The sequence below is a fragment of the Syngnathus acus genome, chromosome 24 (assembly GCF_901709675.1).
Source record: "Syngnathus acus chromosome 24, fSynAcu1.2, whole genome shotgun sequence".
NCBI lineage: Eukaryota > Metazoa > Chordata > Actinopteri > Syngnathiformes > Syngnathidae > Syngnathus > Syngnathus acus.
This window is the reverse complement of record NC_051108.1, coordinates 1285184-1308308: the sequence shown is the minus strand read 5'-3', so window position 1 is coordinate 1308308 and position 23125 is coordinate 1285184. Positions and strand designations below refer to the sequence as shown.

The 23125-nt window shown below is 48.3% G+C and overlaps 5 protein-coding genes, 1 long non-coding RNA gene and 1 other non-coding gene across 18 annotated transcripts; 4 read left to right on the top strand and 3 right to left on the bottom strand.

Annotated features, from left to right (window-relative positions):
* The first annotated feature begins 131 nt into the window (after positions 1-131).
* Positions 132-2320, top strand: LOC119118478. 3 transcript variants are annotated; one of them, XR_005096722.1, is made up of 4 exons: positions 132-233; positions 1434-1651; positions 1724-1778; positions 1950-2320. It is a non-coding gene; the product is annotated as an uncharacterized LOC119118478 (long non-coding RNA). The 3 variants fall into 3 exon arrangements; XR_005096723.1 differs by lacking the exon at positions 132-233 and adding an exon at positions 385-883 and having other exon boundaries at positions 1429-1651; XR_005096724.1 differs by lacking the exon at positions 132-233 and adding an exon at positions 385-888 and having other exon boundaries at positions 1429-1651.
* nsl1 (NSL1 component of MIS12 kinetochore complex) lies at positions 1175-2999 on the bottom strand. Of its 2 annotated transcripts, none has more exons than XM_037245581.1 (6): positions 2770-2999; positions 2169-2241; positions 1974-2107; positions 1830-1884; positions 1697-1761; positions 1175-1622 (listed from the first exon to the last, which is right to left on the bottom strand). In XM_037245581.1, exons 1-6 carry the CDS (start codon positions 2953-2955, stop codon positions 1383-1385), a joined length of 753 nt encoding a protein of 250 aa, XP_037101476.1. In that variant the 5' UTR covers positions 2956-2999; the 3' UTR covers positions 1175-1382. The 2 variants fall into 2 exon arrangements, with proteins under 2 accessions (XP_037101476.1, XP_037101475.1); XM_037245580.1 differs by having other exon boundaries at positions 1175-1631; positions 2770-2998.
* A 1170-nt stretch (positions 3000-4169) lies between these two features.
* Positions 4170-8096, top strand: flvcr1 (FLVCR heme transporter 1). Its single transcript, XM_037245568.1, has 10 exons — positions 4170-5078; positions 5184-5328; positions 5640-5780; positions 5879-5946; positions 6012-6115; positions 6183-6293; positions 6361-6466; positions 6539-6653; positions 6721-6788; positions 7285-8096. The coding sequence occupies exons 1-10, from the start codon at positions 4419-4421 to the stop codon at positions 7348-7350; spliced, it is 1584 nt and encodes a 527-aa protein (XP_037101463.1). The 5' UTR covers positions 4170-4418; the 3' UTR covers positions 7351-8096.
* Positions 8097-9987: 1891 nt separating this feature from the next.
* Positions 9988-13086, top strand: LOC119118474. 5 transcript variants are annotated; one of them, XM_037245572.1, is made up of 8 exons: positions 10376-10496; positions 10868-10994; positions 11390-11683; positions 11745-12209; positions 12289-12302; positions 12394-12456; positions 12604-12696; positions 12773-13086. In XM_037245572.1, the coding sequence occupies exons 1-8, from the start codon at positions 10398-10400 to the stop codon at positions 12830-12832; spliced, it is 1215 nt and encodes a 404-aa protein (XP_037101467.1). In that variant the 5' UTR covers positions 10376-10397; the 3' UTR covers positions 12833-13086. The 5 variants fall into 5 exon arrangements, with proteins under 5 accessions (XP_037101468.1, XP_037101467.1, XP_037101466.1 ...); XM_037245571.1 differs by having other exon boundaries at positions 12391-12456; XM_037245573.1 differs by lacking the exons at positions 10376-10496; positions 12289-12302 and adding an exon at positions 9988-10096 and having other exon boundaries at positions 10867-10994; positions 11745-12224; positions 12329-12456.
* On the bottom strand, positions 12888-15984 carry LOC119118472 (cytochrome P450 2K1-like). Of its 2 annotated transcripts, XM_037245567.1 has the most exons (9): positions 15711-15984; positions 15027-15189; positions 14812-14961; positions 14588-14748; positions 14335-14517; positions 14132-14270; positions 13740-13924; positions 13524-13665; positions 12888-13337 (listed from the first exon to the last, which is right to left on the bottom strand). In XM_037245567.1, exons 1-9 carry the CDS (start codon positions 15915-15917, stop codon positions 13132-13134), a joined length of 1536 nt encoding a protein of 511 aa, XP_037101462.1. In that variant the 5' UTR covers positions 15918-15984; the 3' UTR covers positions 12888-13131. The 2 variants fall into 2 exon arrangements, with proteins under 2 accessions (XP_037101462.1, XP_037101461.1); XM_037245566.1 differs by having other exon boundaries at positions 14588-14961.
* Positions 15806-22490, top strand: vash2 (vasohibin 2). Of its 4 annotated transcripts, none has more exons than XM_037245577.1 (9): positions 15806-15927; positions 17618-18011; positions 18653-18741; positions 18854-18910; positions 19032-19106; positions 20425-20662; positions 20732-20875; positions 21232-21356; positions 21669-22490. In XM_037245577.1, exons 2-9 carry the CDS (start codon positions 17706-17708, stop codon positions 21736-21738), a joined length of 1104 nt encoding a protein of 367 aa, XP_037101472.1. In that variant the 5' UTR covers positions 15806-15927; positions 17618-17705; the 3' UTR covers positions 21739-22490. The 4 variants fall into 4 exon arrangements, with proteins under 4 accessions (XP_037101472.1, XP_037101470.1, XP_037101471.1 ...); XM_037245575.1 differs by lacking the exon at positions 15806-15927 and adding an exon at positions 16537-16734; XM_037245576.1 differs by lacking the exon at positions 15806-15927 and adding an exon at positions 17039-17216.
* trnat-ugu lies at positions 19778-19850 on the bottom strand. The gene has a single exon. It is a non-coding gene; the product is annotated as a tRNA-Thr (tRNA).
* Positions 22491-23125: the final 635 nt, after the last annotated feature.

Genomic DNA, 23125 nt, shown 5'->3' with positions numbered 1-23125 from the left:
TAATACATGTTGATGGCGATAAAGGTTGGAATTATTTTCTCCGGCTCAAAACGTGGATAGTTGTGCACTTGTTCGGGTTAGAAGCACGTGACTGGCTTCTTGCTACGTCATTTCCTGTTCATGGAGCCAGCCACAGTTCGCAGTGCTTTATTTTTGCACATGTGAGGAGCTGGATGCAGCGACAGCTGGGCTGTGTCCTTTCAGCTCGTTTTGCAAACTTTGTACCTGCAAGGGTGAGTCAGATCAATTGTTTGGATTTGCTCCCAATATCACGTGACTGGTCTCAGAGATATTGTGATTTTCAGGGAATATTGAAAACGGGATCATTTTCAAATGCAAAGCAGATATAAATATTAAAAATATATAATATAAATATATTTTTTGAGTGTTACGTATGATTTGTTTCCTAATTAATGTCCGAAATAATTCACATGAACAGTTCACGTTAATCAATATCATTACCTATGATCAATAACACTATTTAATCACACGAGCATGCCACGATAGTCTCTTGCCCTTCCTGCACCTGAGACATCCGAATGAATGGACACTCTCCTCTAAAACTTCCTGTTACAAGTAAACATTGACAGGCTGCAATTCACACGAGTCTAACATGAGGTCAAAGGACACGCACATGCACGTGTCGAATATGAGGTCAAAGGACACACACATGCACTTGTCAGAACGATGATGCGTGAATGTAACTCTCTGTTCACTTACTTCCCGTTTCTCTTAACGCCAACGTTTCATTTCGTCGTCGTTGACATCTGCAAGATGACCATGACGCAAAGAGGAAGCGTGGGAGTGTGTCACTGTTCCGTGACCGAGATTAAAAGCCATGCGATGACCTCAAAATGACCTTCATACAGACTGGGACATGTTCGTCAGGTTAGGTTTATGTTTGATTAAAAATAGTAACTTTTTTTAAAAAATCAATGAATGTTTTAATATTAGCACACTGATTAGTATTAAGCAACTTTCCAATGTTAAGGTGTTATTAAAATACCAATTTGTCAAAAAGTCTTATCCATCGTGAAGTATTTTCATGATTAAAAACAGTTGATATTTTTTTTATATCTATAACGCATCAGACCAAAGTTCTGTAGGTTTTTCCATCGTTTATTCGTCATGAGTAAAATCATGTAGATTTGAAAAAAAGTCAAATCTGGATTCCGTTGTATTTGCTGCCCCCTAGCGGTTTAACTGTGAACTACACAATCACAAAAATGGCATGTTTGCTCAGTGGACTTCATGTACTTTAATTATCATTATTTCCATGACATGTTGTTGTTGCTTTGCAAACGTAAGTAGAATAATGAACAATGTGTCTTTACATGATTTGGCCCACTCGATCAGTCCAAAGTTGAACAAAAACCAACTTGTCACTTCCCACTCATTATATCTTTTTGTTGTATGTATCCCGCCGAGGTCAGGACATCCTCCACGTCTCGTTGGACCGACTGCTTCTTCCACTTGCTGTTCCCCTCGACGTGATTTAGCCAAACAGGTGGAGTTTCTCCCAAATGGCTGCTGCCGAACACTTCCTGGTGCACCTCCAACGACATCTGACTGTGCCTCATGCCAATTATCTCCAGTAAGCCTTCGGCCTGATTCTGAAGTGTCTGGATGGACTGGAACAGACACAAACATTGTTGGTATGCATCTGTGTGGATGTGTGTGTGTGTGTGTATTGTACCTTGACGACTTGGGCGTGTTCCTTCAGTTCAGATGCCCGATCTGACAAGTCCTTCATCAAGTTCTCTGATGGCAGAACACAAGTAGGTTGTTTTGCTGTACAGTGTGTGTACATGAATGTGTGTGTGTGTTACCTGTCTGAGGCTCTGTGAGCATCTGCTGAGCTTTGACTGGCTTTTCATAAAAGTCCTACGAAAAATGTGAGAAGACAGACAGTCACATGTCTGCCCCCCCCCCCCCCCCCCCCCCCACAGGGAGGCAGTCAGAGTGGCACCCACCACAAGTCGCCTTTCCGCTTTGAGGGTGCGCACGGCTGAGCGCAGGATTTGCGGGGGTAACGTGCGTCGCTTCCGCGCCATCTCCACGATAGCGTCGTCCATTCGCTTCTCCAGCTCAGGCAGCTCGTCCTCATCTGGGAGAGAGGAGACATTTTAGTGCGCCGGATGGACGACGCTGCACCTGGCACTGGTCACCTTGGTCAAGTGGAGCCTGCTCCCACGTTTGTCCGTTCACCAACACATTGGCATGAACAGCAGCCTCAAAGTCCTGCACAGAAAATAAGTCGCATTCAAAACGAGAATGAAAGGAGAATTTATCTTGTCAAATAAATACACATCATAAATAATGTTTTACTCTATTACTGTTTGAAGCTCAATGTCTTGCTGCTCTTGTCACATTTTGGCCCTCACCATTGAATGTACTGCTTATGCTGCCCCCTGGTGGCTCAGCTGTAGGAGAGCAATATTTTCGTCTCTGCATAGTATTGAATTATGTCGTGTCATGACTATTTAATTTAGAGCAACATATCGCGTTTTTTAGATTTAACTGAAATATTCTTTTGGGATCTTTTACGCTTTACCCTTATTGTCAATAAAGTTGCATTAATTTGGCGATGTTGACATACGTCAATCAACCTGAACATCCGGGTATTTCAGGACAAACGCAGGTATGGACGCTCCCACGTAAGTAGTCAAAAGTTACGATTAAATGCTTGCAAGTTGCAATTAAAAATTCGAGAGAAAAGTAGGAAAATGTTAGTTTTAGCTTTTTTTTTTGTAAACACATCTAACTCACCGCCAGCAGTTCCTCAAGTAAAAGTCGCTTAGTGTCCTCCGAAATTCCCGTTTGTCCGTCCAGCGCTTTGTTTAAAATGTCTTTGTATTGATGCACATATTCGACAACTTGTTTTTTAGACGTTAGTCGCACTCTGAAGTCTTCGTTTGTCTCTTCTGTAGTTTGCGCGTCCATTTTTGCCGCCATGTTTGGTTTGAACGGCTTCCTTTATCCGGTTGCATCACGGCTTTCTTTTTCCGGTTGCATCTCTCTAGGAATTTCCGTAGAGGAACAAGTATAGGACACAAATGTTCCGACACTTGATCCAAAATTATATGTGTATATTTTTATATGTAAAACACTTACGTCACTCATTTGCGTGTCAAATCTGTACATCACAACTTTCAAAAGCTAATCAAGTTTTAGGAGAAATCGGGCAGAAAAAGCAACTTTGTTGTGAGTAATGCCATTGTCATTTGCGTCAAAATCAATTAAATTGTAAATTCTTTCTTTTTTATTGTAAGGCCATAATCACCCATGCACACAAAACGCACACGTATGAAGAATACATAAACTATCAGTCACATGACTTGGAACAGAATAATCAGATTATTACTCATTTTTCCTTGCTAATCATCCTTGTAAAGATTTACTCTTGGCCGTAGTTTGCTGCAGCCTTATTGACCCACGAGCGCTCACATTGTCTATATGGTGCCACAGCAGGAATGTGAAATATGGTGCTTGTTGTTGTAAAGGATCAGCGTGGCGGCAGTATGTGAAAGGGGAGAAAACGTGGTGCTGAGGAAGCCTTGTGTGTCAGAGGTCAGACAGTCAGTCCGGGCTGCAGCGCAGGTGCGCCCGCAAATGTTTTCTCCGGACTCTTTCCTAGGCTCTGCGGGCCTCCGACTCCACCCGGCAGCCCGTTGACATCCTGGAGCATCTCCGCCCCGTTGCACTTGTTTGTTTTGGAAAGTTTCCGGCCCACATTCTATGTTCCCGGAATGGAGATGCCGCCGTTGCCATGGCGCTGAGACACCTGAGGAGCCACACGACAATGACAAAGTTAGATGGGCCTTTGTGTAGACTTGCACTTGCTGTCATGTGCCAGACGGCAAAGCTCTTGAGGCCTCCATTGCAGGAGACTTCGCAGGGGCGACGGGCTCAAAGGATTCCCCAGCACACGAGCCAGTCAGGATTAGGATTAGCCAATGTCGGGGGCATACGGAGCAGCTCCCGCTTTCAATTGACATTGTCTGCCTATAAATTAGCAGCCCTAGCTTCTGCACAGCCTGGAATGAAGCTGTGCAGGAAAGGAACACCTGCACACAGACTGGACAATACCTTTTAATGCCACTGATGACCTGTGTGTGAATTTGACACATTGTAGCCCTTTAGAATACGTGCAAGGTGATAGAAATGACACTTCCTCCTCCTATCAAGTTCAACCTTGCGCGTGAGCGAGTGCGTGTCTCGCCACTGCTGCTCTCATTGGCTTAGGCGGCGTGGGGCCATCCTCCACCAATAACAAAGAACCAAGGCGGACCTCCTCTGCCAGGAAATTGTCGGCTCACTCGATGTACCGTCGCGACAAGGAAGCACGCCGCTTCCTGTTGATTTAATCTAAAAAAAAAAAAAAAAAAAAAAAAGAAGAACGAAAGCAAATAGATGCAATGGTGGCGGCGGAGCTGGCACACGAGCACGTGGCCGCGGATGCCGCCTCTCCACCTGACCGCATCACCAAGCTGGAGGAGGAGGCGCTCCAAGCCAGCCTCGGGTCCCGCGGCGCCGGGGATGCGGAGGAGGTTGCGGACGAACGCGACGCGATGCTACCTGACGGAGAAAACCAGCCGATGAAGGAGAAAAATGAGGACGAGGAAACGGTTCGCGCGGAAACCAAGCTCTACTGGCAGCGGTTCGCGGTTCTGGCCGTGTTCAGTCTGTACTCACTCATCAACGCGTTCCAGTGGATCCAGTACGGGATCGTGGCCAACGTGTTCACGCACTTCTACCGGGTGAGCAATGACAAGGTGGATTGGCTGTCCATCGTCTACATGCTGGTCTACGTGCCGCTCATCTTCCCGGCCACCTGGCTTCTGGACCGCCGCGGCTTGCGCCTCACCGCGCTGCTGGGCGCCGGCCTCAACTGCGCCGGCGCCTGGCTCAAGTGCGCCAGCGTGGGCCGCGATCTCTACCCGCTCACCATGGTGGCGCAGCTGGTGTGCTCCGTGGCGCAGGTCTTCATCCTCGGCCTGCCCTCGCGAGTCGCCTCCGTCTGGTTCGGACCCAAGGAGGTGTCCACCGCCTGCGCCACTGCCGTGCTGGGCAACCAGGTGAGCGAGTCCAAAGGATCGGCGGGCATGCGCTCGTTTCTGGCCGTTTCAGTCACCTGATTTAAAAAAAAAAAAAAAAAAGTTGCATGTGTTTGTTTTGCATAGTTGGGCGTGGCCATCGGATTCCTGTTGCCTCCCGTGTTGGTTCCGAACACGCCCAGTGACGTGGAGCTGGTGGCACACAACATCAGCGTCATGTTCTACGGCACCGCCGCCGTCTCCACCGCCCTCTTCATCCTCACCATCATAGGTGCGCGTGCACACGCTCACAACCAGTATTCATTTTTGCAAACGTTCCTTTCCTTTGGAAAAGGAACAAATAACACAATAAATCAGCCAAGCACTGTAGTTGCACTTGTAGACGAGGAGATTTGATCTTGCGTTAATAATACTCGCTCTTCCGGTTCTCCTGGTTTTCACTTCTTTCCGACACGGCTCTGTATACAAAATAATTTCAGTCATCCCCGCCACATTCAGTCTGGCACTCTTCCCCGAAGACTGCAAAAAGACCGACAGACAAAACGGCGCTAGCGAATAAGAGAATGCTTTTGTGTGTGGCAGTGATGAAAGACCGTCCGCCGCTGCCGCCCAGCCAGGCCCAGGCCGTCCTGCCCGTCGGCCCCCCCGAGGACTACTCGTACCGCCGCTCCATCGTCAACCTGATGAAGAACAAAGCCTTCATCCTGCTGCTCATCAGCTACGGTCAGCCGGCAGTGTGTTTCAAACATTCCTTTGCTAGCGCCGTTAGGAAAATATGCACGGCGTTTTCAGAATGCTTTCAAATAAGGCTTCTTCTACAGGTATAACCACGGGCTGCTTCTACTCGGTGTCCACCATCCTCAACCAGATGATCATGGCCTGCTATGAGGTAACTTTGGAAACTGAAAAAAAAATTCCAGCATTTTGAACGTTCTGATTTTCTGCGTTGGTCAGAATGAAGAGTTGAACGCAGGAAGGATCGGGCTGACCTTGGTGGTGGCTGGCATGGTGGGCTCCATCCTCTGTGGCCTGTGGTTGGACCACACCAAGACCTTCAAGTGGGTCCCGTCCCCGCACGCATTTAAATCGCCCGAGAATGACATGGGTTGCTTTGGATGCACGCAGGATGACCACGCTGCTGGTGAACTGCCTGACCTTGATCAGCATGCTGATCTTCACCTTCACGCTGGACCTCAACAACATCTACGTGGTCTTCTTCACGGGAGGCCTACTCGGGTTGGTCATCACGCAAATTTGCTCCAAAGTCTCATCCACATCCGGTGAACCGGCTCGTGTTTTGTAGCTTCTTCATGACGGGGTATCTTCCCGTGGGCTTCGAGTTTGGTGTGGAGATCACCTACCCGGAATCGGAGGGAACCTCGTCCGGACTCCTCAACACCTCAGCGCAGGTTTGTTTTGTTTAAAAAAAAAACAACAACTCTGTGGTTGACTTCAAAAAGGTGCTAATGTCGTGTGCGCAGATATTCGGGATCCTTTTCACGCTGATTCAAGGAAAACTGACTACGGATTATGCCGACCCGCTACCGGGCAACATTTTCCTCTGCGCCTGGATTTTATTGGGATTAATTCTCACCGGTAACATGTCGCCGTGCGTGCGTATTTGCACGTCTGCGTGTCACTCATACGAACGTCTTCATTCCAGCCTTCATCAAATCGGACCTGAAACGACACAACGTCAACATCGGGGCGACCGGCAAAGAGCAACAGGCGGTAAGTTCTCGGAAGATTTCAAATGCTCGACTGTTTGATTATCAATTGGGCCTTCATTTTTAAAATTTCCCTCCGCCTTGAGGAATGAGAAAATGATCGGTGCGTTCTTGCTAGAGTCCAAAAGTTTAACAGTAAAAAAAAAGAATCACCGTTGTGGCATTTGTGTGAACATTCCAGCTAGCGCGTTTCCCAGGATGCAACCTTAAGATGGCGCCGGAGACTTTGTGCTTTGTTTGTCGTCTGGCTGTGGAAGGGCTGGTCCGAGGTCGTTAGTCTTGAGCTTGATGTGCTCTCGTGGTCCTCTTCAGACACAACAACTTCATCATTTGGTTCGAAAGAACACCTCTGGGTTTTTTTTCTTATTCTGAGTCTTGAGAGGAAAAAAATTATTTCTAGCTTTAATCAGCTGTTACAATGACTTGGATGGTGATTTTTTATTTTATTTTGCCTTACATTCAAAAGTCACTTTTCTAGAATGTGTCTTTGTGTTTTTCAGCTTCCTGCAGAGGAAAAGCTGAAGGTGGAACCTTCTTTCAACTTTGCCAGAGAAACGTCCTTGTAGCCAGGACATCCACGCAAAAGGCAACCTGGGAATTCTTTTTTTGGGGGACGCCTGATGGACGGTTAGTGAGCGGTTGCGCCAGCGCTGACTTTTCCTGACTTTACTTGAATGCATCACGCCCTTCGGTTGTTTTTTTGGATGAAGGACGGCGTCGGACGGACAAGACTTTTCATACACACAGTCAAGGTGCACAAAAGCGACGCACAACTTTTTATACTTTGCTCAGTGTGTGTGTGTTTGCGTGAGACAAGTGTAGCGCGCCATCTTGTGGTCACTCAGAGTACAGCATGATGACGTTTTCTGCTGCTTTTTTAATACAGTTTCCTTTTTTACCTTTAATGATGAATTCAAACATTTATTTGTTGATGAATAGTTATTTTTTTATTAGAAATATCGACGTTCTCATGCTTTTGCACATTAATATGCAGGCTTTTTTTGCAGAATTCTATGGAGCATATTCATTTTACTTTTGTGACTCCTTTATTTATTTTGCTATTAGAAGAATATTTCAGGATTAAGTGAGTAAAAAGTATACAAACGCAATTTATGGTCATGTTACACTTTGCTTATTGGGTTTATTTAGGTTACATGTTTAAAATTGACATGTTAAAAATAGCAGCAGACAGCAAAAAAAAAAACTCCTGACATTTATTAAGCACAAGATCAATTTCATTTTGTTGCCTGTCGACTGCTTATTCCAAATGAGTCCTCGTGGTGGCGCTAGCATTAAAGTGGAGATGACATCATGGTCAATGTCTTCGTGTCTATTGCAATCTGACAAAAACTTCAAATACGGGTTGCAAAAAAAACGTTTTTTCGTTTTTTCTTCTTTTTTCACTTCTTCTTTTGACATGACATGACATGACATGATCGTGCTGCGATAAACAAAATTGAAGAACTGGCGCCAATGCTCAGCCAGCTCACTTGTGAAATAAGTTTCTGATAAAAGGATGAATGCGGATGCAACCTGACTGATGCAAATGTGTGTGCGTGTGTGGAGGGATGGACCGCCCCCATTTTCAACAAGTCACCACAAAGGCAAAAGAATGACATGGACCAAAAGCTCAACTTGCTCCCTGAAGATGATCATTCGGGATTTATTTCTAATTTTTCTACTCCAATTTGAAGGTGAGTGACTTTTGAATTCATCTCTACAGAAATGGTGTTACGGGCGTTTGCTAACAGGAAGCTCCACTATCACATCTTTGACGCTCAGCTCATGCAACATGACGGGAACAACAATGACCCGTTTGCTATGCATATTGTCCGAGTGCAACTGTCTACCATCCCCCCAAAAAAAGTTTTAAAAAAACTCCAAATCTGGTCATTTTTGCGTGTATGAGAAAGAAAATGGGGGTTTACTGATGATGCCACCGGGTGACAGCATGTTCAAACTAAAAAGTGGTGGATCTAAAATGGAGCCCTGGGGAACGCCACAATCCATGGCGAGTGAGCTAGGGGTGTGCAAACAATGAGGCTACTGTAACGTATCTTGTTGTTTCCCCTTGTGTGGTGTCTTGCAGTGGCTAGCTGCCAATTCTTCGCCAAGGCCGGAGACGAGGTCACCCTGCCTTGCGTGTGGACGTCGTGCGCTGGTTTAGAATGGCTGTACAGTCGGGACCGGAGCTCAACAAGTACTGAAGTGCGAGACGGCCGAGTGCTGAGCAGCTCGCCCAGAAGTCAACGCCTCAGCCTGAAGGCCGACTGCTCGCTGCTCATTAAGCGGGTGACGGCGGAGGACGCCGGTTTTTTTATATGCGAAGGCGGACAGTCCGATTTCATTTTTGTGCTTACTGTGATGACAGGTGAGTCGCCTGATCCGATACCGTCATCACCTTGTCTCACTTGTCGCCTTCTTCCTTGCAGTGAAGCCGTCGTCTCCTCAGGACTCTGATCCGATGAGAGATGGTCACGTGGTTCTGGAGTGTTCTCTGGCCTGCTGGCCAGCAAACGACTGTAGATGCCGGGAAGGAGGTCTCCGTTGGATGAACGAGCGAGACGAGCCGCTTCCGCCGCTTCGCACTGAGTCGAATCACTGCGTCTCCTTTCTCGAGGTGCTTCCTGTCGGCCGCGAGAGCAAGTACACGTGCCAATACGTGGACGAAAACCACGTCCAGGTCCAGGCCCAGTACACGGCCGTGTTCACGGAGGTGGACGCAGGAGGTCCCAGGGACACCACGGAGATGGACGCAGGAGGTCCCAGGGACACCCGGCCACCGCCGGACCGCAACACGCTCTTCATCGTCAACAGGGCGGCCATCGCCGTCTTGATGTTGCTCGTCATCCTTGTGGTCGTCATCCTCGTCAGAACAAAGTCAAGAAGGGACGCGGACCACGTTATTCGTTATTCTTTAGATAAATGTGAGCAACTGAATCCCCGGCACTCAGATCATGTTTGATGTTTAACGCAAATACCACAACAAGTGATCTTTGAACCCGCATGTGATTGGATTTATGGACTTTTGATTCCAGAACAAATGAAGTTGTAAAAGTAAAGAATTAAATTCGGGGGGAACAATGGTTTTTTTTGGTTGTTTTTTTTTGGCAACGTGAGCATCGTCATTGTTGCTGACTGACCTTCTTGATGAAGTAACCCCGGAAGGTGACATGGAGCGACATGGGAATGATGTCGGCCAGCCTCTGCGTCTCGCCCACCTGGGAGAGGATGTGGGCCCACGTGGCCGCCGTGCACCCCGAGGGCAAGGGGATGGTGGACACCATACGCAACGCCGCCTACCTGCCCAAGGTGAGATGCTCCATCAACAAAGGGAACAACAACAAGGGAAAAACAAAAATCCGCCGTCCAATCCACACCCTTCCAACACATTTAGCTCGTTGATTATTGTCTTATTTTGAAGTTTTGATCCTTTTCATGTGTCCAAGACAAGAAGAACCATCACATTGTTTTCCCACTCAACACATGATCCATATCAAACAAGTGACCTTGCTTGAGCTGCAGCTCTGGAACCTTTGCAGCGGTGACAATGTTTCGTTTCGTGTCCCTCAGCGGCGTTCTTTCTCGCTCGCTCGTGTTTTGTAGCTTCTTCATGACGGGGTATCTTCCCGTGGGCTTCGAGTTTGGTGTGGCGATCACCTACCCGGAATCGGAGGGAACCTCGTCCGGACTCCTCAACACCTCGGCGCAGGTTTTTTTTTGTTTAAAAAAACAACTCTGTGGCACAAGATCAATTTTATTTTGTTGCCTGTCGACTGCTTATTCCAAATGAGTCCTCGTGGTGGCGCTAGCATTAAAGTGGAGATGACATCATGGTCAATGTCTTCGTGTCTATTGCAATCTGACAAAAAGGTCAAATACGGGTTGCAAAAAAACCGTTTTTTTCTTTTTTTCCTTCTTTTTTCACTTCTTCTTTTGACATGACATGACATCGTGCTGCGATAAACAAAATTGAAGAACTGGCGCCACTGCTCAGCCAGCTCACTTGTGAAATAAGTTTCCTATAAAAGGATGAATGCGGAAGCAACCTGACTGATGCAAATGTGTGTGCGTGTGTGGAGGGATGGACCGCCCCCATTTTCAACAAGTCACCACAAAGGCAAAAGAATGACATGGACCAAAAGCTCAACTTGCTCCCTGAAGATGATCATTCGGGATTTATTTCTAATTTTTCTACTCCAATTTGAAGGTGAGTGACTTTTGAATTCATCTCTACAGAAATGGTGTTACGGGCGTTTGCTAACAGGAAGCTCCACTTTCACATCTTTGACGCTCAGCTCATGCAACATGACGGGAACAACAATGACCCGTTTGCTATGCATATTGTCCGGGTGGAACTGTCTACCATCCCCCCCAAAAAAGTTTTTAAAAAACTCCAAATCTGGTCATTTTTGCGTGTATGAGAAAGAAAATGGGGGTTTACTGATGATGCCACCGGGTGACAGCATGTTCAAACTAAAAAGTGGTGGATCTAAAATGGAGCCCTGGGGAACGCCACAATCCATAGCGAGTGAGCTAGGGGTGTGCAAACAATGAGGCTACTGTAACGTATCTTGTTGTTTCCCCTTGTGTGGTGTCTTGCAGTGGCTAGCTGCTATTCCACAGAAATCTTCGCCAAGGCCGGAGACGAGGTCACCCTGCCTTGCGTGCGGACGTCGTGCGCTGGCTTAAACTGGCTGTACAGTCGGGACCAGAGCTCAACAAGTACTGAAGTGCGAGACGGCCGAGTGCTGAGCAGCTCGCCCAGAAGTCAACGCCTCAGCCTGAAGGCCGACTGCTCGCTGCTCATTAAGCGGGTGACGGCGGAGGACGTCGGTTACTTTACATGCAAACAAGGCGGACAGTACGATTTCAACTTTGTGCTGACTGTGATGACGGGTGAGTCGCCTGATCCGATACCGTCATTACCTTGTCTCACTTGTCGCCTTCTTCCTTGCAGTGAAGCCGTCGTCTCCTCAGGATTCTGATCCGATGAGAGATGGTCACGTGGTTCTGGAGTGTTCTCTGGCCTGCTGGCCAGCAAACGACTGTAGATGCCGGGAAGGAGGTCTCCGTTGGATGAACGAGCGAGACGAGCCGCTTCCGCCGCTTCGCCCTGAGTCGAATCACTGCGTCTCCTTTCTCGAGGTGCGTCCTGTCGGCCGCGAGAGCAAGTACACGTGCCAATACGTGGACAGAAACGAGGTTCAGGTCCAGTACACGGCCGTGTTCACGGAGGTGGACGCAGGAGGTCCCAGGGACACCACGGAGGTGGACGCAGGAGGTCCCAGGGACAACCGGCCGCCGCCGGACCGCAACATGCTCTTCATCATCATCGGGGCGGCCGTCGCCGTCTTGATGTTGCTCGTCATCCTTGTGGTCGTCATCCTCATCAGAAAAAAGTCAAGAAGGGACGCGGACCACGGTACCAACGTCGCGTGTATGAAGTCATGCTTTCTGATGACTCATCGTTGCTAATGTTCCCTTTTATTTTTTCTCTCCAGATTTGCCCAAACATGTAAGTTTTTTGTTTGTTTTTTTCAGCTCCTTTTGACTTACTGAAAACCACCCAGCCAACTGAAACGGGACATTCTGTGGTTGCCCAGCAGGAAGACAACGCCATGTACGCCAGCGTCAATTACAACCACAAGATGGAGGACACCAAGCACAAAGTGAGACTTTTTTTTTATAATTATTTTGACCACAACATCACTGCCTTGCGTTGTCGTCATCACCTGACACTTCCTCGCCCGTAAAGTTAAATCCACAGTTGGGTTGCATTCTTAAAAAAATCACTGAGTTAGTTTTTATTTTAAAAGGATGGGTCGCCAGAAGAGAACAGCTTGACCTACGCTACTGTTAGCGTCAAAAAGAAGAAGACGACCAAGGAGGACGACGTCGCCAAAACACAGGCCAGTCCTCCCGAACTTAATCATTCCCTCATACTTTAATGTTTTTGCATCCCTAAATATTTTTGCGGCGGTGCAGGTCCGTCAAGAGGCAGAAGACCTGGTGACCTATGCGTCCGTCAAGATCTCGACTCATTAAGAAAAGAAAAACAAGTTGCAAAGGTCCCCGTAACCACAAACACATACACAACAACTCATTGTATTATTTATTCTGAGAGTGTGTGTTCGTTATTCTTTAGATAAATGTGAGCAACTGAATCCCCGGCACTCAGATCATGTTTAATGTTTAACGCAAATAACACAACAAGTGATCTTTGAACCCGCATGTGATTGGATTTATGGACTTTTGATTCCAGGACACATGAAATTGTAAAAGTAAAGAATTAAATTCGAGTCATAGTGAAGATGGATCATTTACATGAGCGGAAATCGTCCAATTCAGTTCAATTCGGTCGTTGAAATAATGGCGACGGCGCGAAGCTTGTGGGGGGCGGGGCTGAGCGTGCCGCCCACCTGGGGGGTCAGGTCCAGCTGGTCCTCCGAGACCCCCGGGGGAGGCCGGAAGCAAAAATGCTGCAGCAGCGTGACGAAAAAGAGGAAGAGCTCCATGCGAGCCAGGCTCTCTCCCAGGCAAACCCTGCGACCTACACGGCAACCAGTAGAGGGCACTGTTGTCACTTTATTTGCACGTAAATGCCAAAATAATCAAATTGCTAACAAATCGTGAAGTTGCTATGCACGCAAATAAAAAAAAAAGTCCAACCAGCGAATGAACCCACAGCCATGCTGGCCCTCAATTTCTGCCTAGCAACAAGCACAAGTCTTCTCACCTGCCGAGAAAGGCATGAAGGCATCGGGCTTGACGAACTTTCCGTCCTTGTCCAGAAAATGTTGAGGATGGAAGGAAGTGGGCTTCTCCCACTCGCTCTCGTCGTGGAGGACCGACGTCAGCAGGGGGTACACGATCGTGCCCTGGAGGTGTCGGGGGGGGGGGGGACAATGTTGTTTTTTTTGCAACGTGAGCATCGTCATTGTTGCTGACTGACCTTCTTGATGAAGTAACCCCGGAAGGTGACGTCCCGGCTGGTCCGGTGCGGGAGCGACATGGGAATGATGTCGCCCAGCCTCTGCGTCTCGTGGATGACGGCGTTGGTGAAGGGCAAGTTCTTGCGGTCCTCCACTTGCACCTGACGACCCCCGATCACCTGCCTCAGCTCATCCTGGACCTTCTCTACCGGGTCAAAAAAAAAAGGATGAGCGCTTATTTTGAAATGACCACAAAGGAAGAGGAAATGACAAGCTGCTGTGGTTCAAGAAAAGCCCAAAATCTAAATCAAGGACCTCCTTGGTGGGGACTACAAGGAACCACAAGTGGGACTCACCTAGCCTCGTGCTAATTACGCTAAGGTGAATTATATCTTTGCAATGGCATGACTACCTTGTACGTGGGGATACTTGGCCATGAGGAGGAGCGCCCATCTGAGCGTGGTGGAGGTGGTTTCCGTGCCGGCACTAAACAGGTTGGAGACGGTCATCAGAAGGTTGGTACTGTGGAAGTGACCCACGTCCCCAGAGTCCTGTGCAAGAACAACAGAACATCAACACTGTCTCCAAGCTGAAGCAGCGTTGTCACGTCGCGACCTCCTGCTGCTGCTGTCGGATGAGGAAGGCGTCCACCAAGCCTCGGCTGCTCTGCGGGTCGAGAGTCTCCTTCAGACCCTGGATCAGTTCCGTGGCCTGCTTCCGGTTGGCCATCGCCAGACTGCGGAGCTCCCTGCTTCCTGAGTAGAACCAATGACCGAGCCACGGGAACATGTTGTACAGCTAAGAAAGAGCAACGTATCCATTGAACGGATCGGCTCCGATGGGATGAAGATTGGACGTTTCCGTCTACCTGCATGGACGGACCGCCCAAGAGCTGGATGCTTCTGCTGGTGCGCTCCACCCTGGCTGTGAAGGCGGGGTCGTCGTAGCGGAACCTGCTGCCAAACACCAGCGAGCAGATGATGTTGGACACGGCGTAGTTGAGCGGCTGCTGCGTGTTGAAGGCTTCGCCTGACACCGGAACCGACATCATCAATTTGGACACCGGAACGTATGTGGAGCTGATAAAGTCACCTCTGAAATTCTTGAAGACATCCAAGAGGTGCTGACATTCCTCCAGGATCTTGTCCTCGCACGCCTTCTTTCCCATCCCAAAGTCTCTGAGGTTGCTCAAAGTGAAGCGACGCATCTCCTTCCACGAGTCTCCGTTGTTCCACAGGACGCCTGCGGAGAGCGACGCCATGACGTTCACTTCCTGTACACGTGACCTTTGCAACGTGCGCGTTTACCGTGCGACAGCTTGACCTCCTTAGCCGTTTGTATTGGTTCTCGTTCTCCGAACTCTTCGGCGTACTCGACCAGGGCCTCCTTGACTGTCTTGTATCCGGCCAGAACCACCACCGTATTGGGGCCCATGCGGAAGGTGAACACTGGACCGTACTTCTTCGACATCTTGGACCAAGGAGGTAGGTTTCAAATTTAAATTGCACAAACAACAAAAATGAAACAATGGACTGACTGAAGATAAATGTTGATTTTTAAAGGTACAAATAATCCGATGATGCATACGATCAAAATGATTTGTCAACCATAACAGCTCTGTTTACTTTCTGGAGATTGTTGTTAACCTTTAACTGTTGGTGTTGGACAGACACCAGAAAAGTGCAACCGGAGCAAGAGTGCGAGTCCAAAAGTGCACAATTACAATAATCGTCAACGAATAAAGTCTTTTCCGGATTAACTTTCGTTTCAAAATAAAAGCTGTGCTCAAGATTCTTTACTCATTTGCGACTTTATATCCTTTAAAATTTGCAGAAATAGTGATTGCCGAGAATGAGAAAATGGTTCCGAACGCCCTCCTCATACGCAAAACAGTGGAATAATCGTCCAAGTTCGACTTCTGGATTTGCAAAAGTCGTAACGGTAACGCGCGCAGGTCTATGCGTTCGCGCGCACGTCGGGTCGTCGCTCACCTCCAGTAGGGTCCGATGCGGTTTGTGCAGGTCGAGCTGGAGTAAGTTCCCGAGCAGCGGCAGCGGCCTGGGACCCGGAGGCTCCTCCCGCCGGGGCTCCGAAGACCTGGAGGCCGACGACCAGGCCGCATAGGCGACGAGCAGCACCAGCGCGGAGCCCAACACGGAGCTGGAGCTCAGCGGCAAGAAAGAGCCCAAAACGTCCATGGTTGAGAAGGTGAGTGACGCTCCTGCCCCCCACTCGGTGTTTGTTGACTTGACGGCTCGCAAAGGCCAACCCACAGTGGGGCGGGACCGCCCCCGTAATAAAGTTATGTGCTGTTCATTTGGAAAACGCTATTATGGCAGTGCTAGATGAAAACTGGTCACTAAGAAACGTCAGAAAATGAGCAAATAATGATCACTGTTTTTCAAAGAACAAAGCAGCTGAGATTTTTTTTCCAGCAGGTTCTTATGTAAAAAGTTCGTGAACCGCTTCTAAATGTAATATCAAAGTGAGAATACTTTAGCCACTGACTGTGCGTTTTTAATACACTTTACATCCAGTAGGCGGTGCTGTAACGCAACGGGTGGCGCGTCACCGTCAAAGATCAGTCGTCAGTTCCCTTATTCCGTTTGCGTTAGTTTTATTTATTAAAAACGTATTTTATAAATATATTTTGTAGTTTAGATGTGAATGCTCTGACAAAGTGCAACAGTATCCTTTTTATTGGCGATAGAACACTTGTTACGCCTAACGCCTCCGAACTGACCAATCAGAGAGCAATATCTGAAAGCGATGTCCTTTTCGTCCCGCCCCTCATTGTTGGCTCGACCAATGGGAGGCCATCCATGTACATTGATCCGAGCTACTCGCCACCAGTGAGGAGAGAGCCGCATCGTTTGCTCTCTCTTCCAAGGCGGTCTAACCGTGTGAGAAACTGGCAAAGGACCGCTTGAATCAACATGATGCCGCGATTGCAAACAAGATAGTCGATAGGGAGGCGCCAGGGAAACCACCGACGGTCAGGAATGCGTACAAGAGGTAATTTCCCCGTATGAGAGGCAATCGGAACCGCAGTGAAGTGAAGACGAGCGAGCGAGGGAAAACCAACAAGGATGTCCGGTTTGGATTTTCAAAGTCAAAACACTTTCGTGATATATTTTCTTTTCTTGAGTAAGTTGGCGTTTTGTTGTGACCTACTGTTTGATTTTGGTATGTCTTTTAATTTTTTTCGTCAGCAGCTTGTTCCACGTCGACAATCCAAGCCTGTATTTGTCATCTACCCTCACTTAATTCTGAAGTCTCACACGGTGTTTCCGGTTTTAGCTGGATATAAACGTGACTTGACAGTTGAGAGGAAAGGGATGAAGTTGCAGAGGCTCGCAGCACCAAAACAACACCAAACTAAGCAAGAGTGCACCTAAATCGTTATTTTCTTTTTGCGTTTTTTTTCTTTCTTTTACTGCAGTTTACATTCGCTACGTCTTTTAAGCGTCGGCTGCGTGACGCCGGCGCACGATGCGGTGAGTTTGAATTGACCGTTTCAACGCACGATGTTCTAAACAACAATAACAACAATTAAAGTAATTTTTTTTTTAATTCGACTTCACGCGTAACGAATGCTAGCCGTCTATCAAATGATTTAAAAAGGACGAGGGATGCAACTTTGTATCAGAGTTGAGTGACCAGACGTCGCTTTCTGGGGGGACTTCTGACGTCATCGTCACAGTTGTGTTGGACCACTTGTCGTCCCCTTTCTCTATTTTTAGACAGTTTGGGTCTTTTCCCAGTCACTTTCCGAAAGATTAGACTACTTTGCTGTGTTTAGACTCCCACTAAAGTACAAGTTTTAATCTTGTATTGAAGTGTGTACTGTGAGACGTGAACATGAGTTTGTTGTGTTGTCAATGTTTACTTTTGTCAGGTTTCTCAGCATGCTCTCACCCATGCAAGACAGGGGGATGCTCCCGTAGGGGGACACGTCCGTCATCCTCCTCTTCCTCGTCCTCCCCATGACCGGCCCCGACCCCCCGAGCGTGGGGGCCGCCCGCCCGGCCAAGCTAAACCGGCACGGCCGCTCCAAGAGCTCGAGTGCCCACTGTCTTCTGCGTCGGGCCGCCGGCGAGGAATCCAGCGAAGGCAGCAGCCCCAACCGCGAGGAAGAGGAGAAGGACGGAGGGCTGCTCTTCTACGTCAACCGCGCCGGCTTCCCCATCGAGGAGCCCACCTGGGAGAGGATGTGGGCCCACGTGGCCGCCGTGCACCCCGAGGGCAAGGGGATGGTGGACACCATACGCAACGCCGCCTACCTGCCCAAGGTGAGATGCTCCGTCAACAAAGGGAACAACAACAAGGGAAAAACAAAAATCCGCCGTCCAATCCACACCCTTTCAACACATTTAGCTCGTTGATTATTGTCTTATTTTGAAGTTTTGATCATTTTCATGTGTCCAAGACCAGAAGAACCATCGCATTGTTTTCCCACTCAACACATGGTCCATATCAAACAAGTGGCCTTGCTTGAGCTGCAGCTCTGGAACCTTTGCAGCGGTGACAATGTTTCGTTTCGTGTCCCTCAGCGGCGTTCTTTCTTTCTCTGGCTGCCTGCCTGCGTGGCCTGAATCACACAAAGAAAATAATCCCTCCAATACAATCTGGCCAGCGGATAATCTCCGGGCGCCAACTGGATTTCAAATGGGCGTGGCACACATCAGCCGCCTGATTAGGGACACCCGTGCGTGCGGCTGTTTCGGCTCATCACGCTTCCTGCCTGCCGTGCGCGCTCAGCGGGATGATGACGAGAGGAAGAGGGCGGACAGAACAGGAAGGGAGACAATTTCGTGCAGCTGGCCCGGCAGGAAGCGTGACTCGCTGTCCACCCTCGTTTACTCCGGGTTTGCACGGGCGAAAACGACAAGGAAGCAAAATTCATGTTCCAATGTCTTTCTTTCCTCCGCAGCATCACGTGCCCTCGTTGCCCACTTTCAAGCCGGCTATGTCGGTGCCAGACTGGCTGGTGGTGGTCCAGAATTTCATGAAGGCTCTGCAGTATCCTTTTTTTGGAGGGTGAGGCAGATGGTACAATATGGCAGCTCCCGACGTTTGCACACAGCAGCAGCAGGAAATCGGGCGACGCTCGCTTCTTAACTGCTCGCGCCAGATACAACCACACGGGCACGCAGTTCTTTGAGATCAAGAAGAAGCGGCCTCTCTGTGGGTTAGTCGCTTTTTCCATCATTGGTACATTTCATCCCGAATGGAGTCCAAATTTGAACTTGGAATTTGACGCAGCGAGAAAAGTTTGATATTTTGACTGGAGCGTGTTGTTGCCTCGGCAGGTTAATGGAGACGGCGCGGGAGATGGTCCGAGAGTCTCTGCCAATCAAATGTCTGGAAGCCGTCATCCTGGGAATGTATCCTTTTTCCACGCTAACACCTGCTGCGCATTCGCCTCAACCGAATGGGACGCTTGACCCCCAGCTGAACCCCGAGGCGCCGTCTCTCAAAGTGACACACACTAAAATAGGCTAGGCGGTCACATCCATGTGAAATGGAGCTGACAAGTTATTTCACTTGAACACACACTCCGCCGCTGCGCTGCCGCCATCCATCCTCTGCCGTTCTTGCCCAACCTTGTTGCCAGGCAACAAGAGCTCACTTCAAAGTTCACCCCCCCCCCCCCCCCCCCCCCACTTTAACCGAAACACACATGCACGGATTGCTTTATTGTTTTCAATTTCCAAAGGTTGAGTTGTAATCAGCTGCAATTAGCACAAATGAGAACAATGCAAATGCTGCTTTGGCAACACTGAGTGCTCAGATTTTATTTTTTCGGGGGTGGGGGGGGCGTGCATTGTGTGCATATTTGTCACATAGAAGAACGCACACAAACTACTTTTACCTTTTATTTATCCAGGTTATTGACTTTGTTGTCTCTATTGTGCAGGAATGGGACGTAATGTCCCTTCCTGGCCTCTTTTCTACAGATCCCTTATAGTCAAAGCACCCCCCAAAACCAAGCGGTTTACCCTAAAATGTTTGATCTGTAATTTTTAAAATTTAAATTAAACGTAAAAAAAAAAGAAGGCCCCAGCGAGAATTGAACTCGCGACCCCTGGTTTACAAGACCAGTGCTCTAACCACTGAGCTATGAGGCCAGTTGTGTCCGGGGCATCCTTACGTGCCTTTTTGAGCAATAGCGAGACGAGAGTGGCACGCCCCTCTTTTCTTCCCCTCAACATCGTGACTTTTTACATGTGAGAAACATTAAAGAGCGTTCTATTTCTGCCATGTGACTGTCCTGTGACGAGTCTGCGAGCCTCCCCGAAGGGGGCGGGGGAGGTTTTCACAAAGGAGCCATTCAGTTGCCACGACACGGATTGCAATTAGCATTGCGAGCGTTTGCCTACTACTTTAAGAGGCTCTTTACTAGCGTAAAAGCAAGAAGGGCTGCAGCAGAACAGATTATTTCGGGCTGCATTCGCATTCGTGCTACCTAGGTCGGTAGATGACGTCACTCAAACGGGACGGACGGAGTGATCCCGCGATAATCGCAAAACACGCGAGAATTGAGTTTAACAGGCATGTATAGAGAATTTAAAAATGTAACAAAAATGTAGAATAGAACATAAACATAAAAGCTAGAGCCGAAAAATAAAAATTGTCAAGTTTTAAGAGTTTTCCTACTGCGAAATGTGATTTTGAAGACAAATCCTTACATGGGACGCACAGCTACCTGACCAACGGCCTGACATCGCTGGAGCGATTCCCCATCAGCTTCAAGACGCACTTCTCGGGCCACTGCTTCTACCACGTGGTTCTGGGCGTCTACTGCAACGGACGCTACGGCTCGCTGGGCATGAGCCGGCGCTCGGACCTCATGGACAAGCCGCTCAGCCACCGCACGCTCGGCGAGCTGGTGGCCGACTTTGAGAGCTCCTACAAGCGATACCAGCACAGCCTCATCAAGGTACCGTCGGCACGCGACCCCGATGCGTTTGCAAATCCTGACCGATACGTTGAACAATTGACCATTCAGGTGAAGATCGGCCTCTACGTGCCTCACGACCCTCACGTGTGCCAGGCCATTGAGTGGAAGTACCTGGTACTCAACGCCACCAAGATGGCCGCGCCGGAGATGAAGCGCGAGCTGGAGAAACACGGGCGGAACATGAGGATGAAGGTCCGCACACACAAACGAAAAAACACTGCACGCCTGTGTGTACGCTGAGAAATGACTGACCTACATAACTGCTGACTATTTCACAGACTGTTATTTGACACTGCTGTCACACACACACACACACACACACACGCTTAGCAAGCATTTGGATGGCAGTGTCAGCTGTGTGAAGCTTTGCTGTGATCTCCGCTAAATCCCCAAGGATGACATTTTTTGGGGGATGAATATTCCTCAGGGTGTTGCATCTTTGTAAGCTTTTTACACACAGCGTCGTTTCGATTGATCTTGGCGGCGAATGCACATTGTGACGTCACGCCGCAACATTTCTGATCAATCTTCTACCGTGTGAATTTCAGATCTTGAAGTCGTCGAGCGCTCAGTCCCCCATCAAGGAGCGAAGCCGCGGCAAGTCTCTGTCGCCGCGCCGCCACCGGCAGGGCGGCAGCCCGCAGCGACGACTGCCGCGACGCAGAGACAAGTCGTAAGTGGGCCGCAAAAATGAGACGGGTGTGCGTGAATGTCAGCTGTGCGGCAGAGACGAAACACGAGCTGACAGCTGCGAGTTAGCTGCAACGTGGCACCGCCGCAACCTTCACCTCGCATCACTTAGTGTGTGTGTGTCCAAGGTCACATGACTGCAGCAGTAATTCGAGAACTCAAAAGTATAGAAACAGCGGATTAGTTCATCCTTGGTGTAACACAGCGATGTGATCGGAAGAAAATGACAATGTGATGTCACCATGGAAACGTGTGATGGCGATACGTTAAAAGTTTTGCGTTGTGTCTCGTCCAGGCCGGCGTGCGTGGAGCTGAAATCTTCCGAACTGAGCACACTGAGTGACGGCTACCAAATCCGAATCTGACTTCCGGATCCTTCGGCGACAATCGCAACTGTAGTCAATCGTCCTTGACTCCGCCCACTTCAAGACAACTCCACGCAATCACCAGGCAACCAGTGCGAATTTCACACTTTTACTAAGTGCAAAGCAAAAAAAAATACAGCTCTATTTTTAAATTGAACTTGTGAAATCAATCCAGTTTTCTTGGTTCTTGTCATTTGTGGAGACGCATTTGGATTATGTAGCATCGCCCGCATTGAGTCGAACCTCGCGAAGCTCAAAGCAGATTTATGGGAGGAAACAGATGCAAATGGAAAACATGCCGGATGAAGCAATTTTATGACCCAGCGCCGGATTTGAAAAATGTGGATGTTCTCTCGAAGCTTTTCCGCGGCGATCTATGCACACACGTCCGTTTTGCGGGATGAGCACAAACGCGGTGACGCGGCTTTGATTTTACATTTGTAATGTCAACTTTTTTATCTTGAATGTTTTGTTTTGGATTGTAATTGACATTTGAGTGTAATGCAACAAAGGAAGTTTTGTATTTAAAGTCCATTCATTCAGCTAAAGATGTTTCAATGTCTTTCAAGTTGAACCCCAAAAATCCATGTGGATGATGTGACCCCCCCCTGAGCACGTTTGCTTTTGTAACCACAGCAACCACCGCCCTATTCCCATACCCTCTGTTGGAAGTTCAACTGTTGTGATGTCATCTGACTGTTACCACGACAACGCATGTCTTCTGTGATCAATAAAATAGTTTTGTTTTTCTTTGGGAGTCCACAGGTCACCTCATTAGGTACTGCCTATTCACATTTGAGCAATCAAATATGCAGTAAGGCTTTGTTGGAAAAAAATGACCACGTATAGTATGGGTTTTGTGGGGTAAAAATAATGACCATATATATATATATATAGTAAGGCTTTTTTGGTAAAAAAAAAAAGACCATGTGAAATAAGTTTTTTTTTTTAATGACCATGTATTATAAGACTTCATCTAGTAAAAAAATGACGTTAAAAATCTGGGGACCAACTATTCGCTTGTGAGCTACTCCATAAAACCATATTTATTCAAGGGAATATGAGCGAGGCTTCCATAGTGTAGTGGTTAGTGCTCTGGGCTCTCGCCCCAGCGACGCGGGTTCGAATCGCAGTGGAGCTGGAGCCTAAAACTTTTATCATAGAAAATTTGCAACAGTTGCTCGTGTGCTGCCCCATATGACCATACACCTCCCTAAAACTTAGCACTAGGGTTCCATAGTGTAGTGGTTAGTGCTCTGGGCTCTCGCCCCAGCGACGCGGGTTCGAATCACAGTGGAGGCTAAAACTTTTATCATAGAAAATTTGCAACACAGTTGCTCGTGTGCTGCCCCATATGACCATACACCTCCCTAAAACTTAGCACTAG

Excerpts from the sequence above, each read along its gene's own strand:
- vash2 (XM_037245577.1), top strand. The coding sequence starts at position 17,706 with ATGACCGGCCCCGACCCCCCGAGCGTGGGGGCCGCCCGCCCGGCCAAG. Across the intron at positions 18,012-18,652 it reads ACGCCGCCTACCTGCCCAAG|CATCACGTGCCCTCGTTGCC; the intron begins GTGAGATGCTCC and ends TTTCCTCCGCAG. Across the intron at positions 20,663-20,731 it reads ACCAGCACAGCCTCATCAAG|GTGAAGATCGGCCTCTACGT; the intron begins GTACCGTCGGCA and ends TTGACCATTCAG.
- LOC119118474 (XM_037245569.1), top strand. The coding sequence starts at position 10,398 with ATGACGGGGTATCTTCCCGTGGGCTTCGAGTTTGGTGTGGCGATCACC. Across the intron at positions 11,684-11,744 it reads TGTGCTGACTGTGATGACGG|TGAAGCCGTCGTCTCCTCAG; the intron begins GTGAGTCGCCTG and ends TCTTCCTTGCAG. Across the intron at positions 12,697-12,772 it reads ACGACGTCGCCAAAACACAG|GTCCGTCAAGAGGCAGAAGA; the intron begins GCCAGTCCTCCC and ends GCGGCGGTGCAG.
- nsl1 (XM_037245580.1), bottom strand. The coding sequence starts at position 2,955 with ATGGCGGCAAAAATGGACGCGCAAACTACAGAAGAGACAAACGAAGAC. Across the intron at positions 1,885-1,973 it reads AAGCGGAAAGGCGACTTGTG|GACTTTTATGAAAAGCCAGT; the intron begins GTGGGTGCCACT and ends CATTTTTCGTAG. Across the intron at positions 1,762-1,829 it reads GCTCACAGAGCCTCAGACAG|AGAACTTGATGAAGGACTTG; the intron begins GTAACACACACA and ends TTCTGCCATCAG.
- LOC119118472 (XM_037245566.1), bottom strand. The coding sequence starts at position 15,917 with ATGGACGTTTTGGGCTCTTTCTTGCCGCTGAGCTCCAGCTCCGTGTTG. Across the intron at positions 14,518-14,587 it reads TGGGCGGTCCGTCCATGCAG|CTGTACAACATGTTCCCGTG; the intron begins GTAGACGGAAAC and ends GCTCTTTCTTAG. Across the intron at positions 14,271-14,334 it reads TCCGACAGCAGCAGCAGGAG|GACTCTGGGGACGTGGGTCA; the intron begins GTCGCGACGTGA and ends GTTCTTGCACAG.
- flvcr1 (XM_037245568.1), top strand. The coding sequence starts at position 4,419 with ATGGTGGCGGCGGAGCTGGCACACGAGCACGTGGCCGCGGATGCCGCC. Across the intron at positions 5,079-5,183 it reads CTGCCGTGCTGGGCAACCAG|TTGGGCGTGGCCATCGGATT; the intron begins GTGAGCGAGTCC and ends TGTTTTGCATAG. Across the intron at positions 5,329-5,639 it reads CTTCATCCTCACCATCATAG|TGATGAAAGACCGTCCGCCG; the intron begins GTGCGCGTGCAC and ends TGTGTGTGGCAG.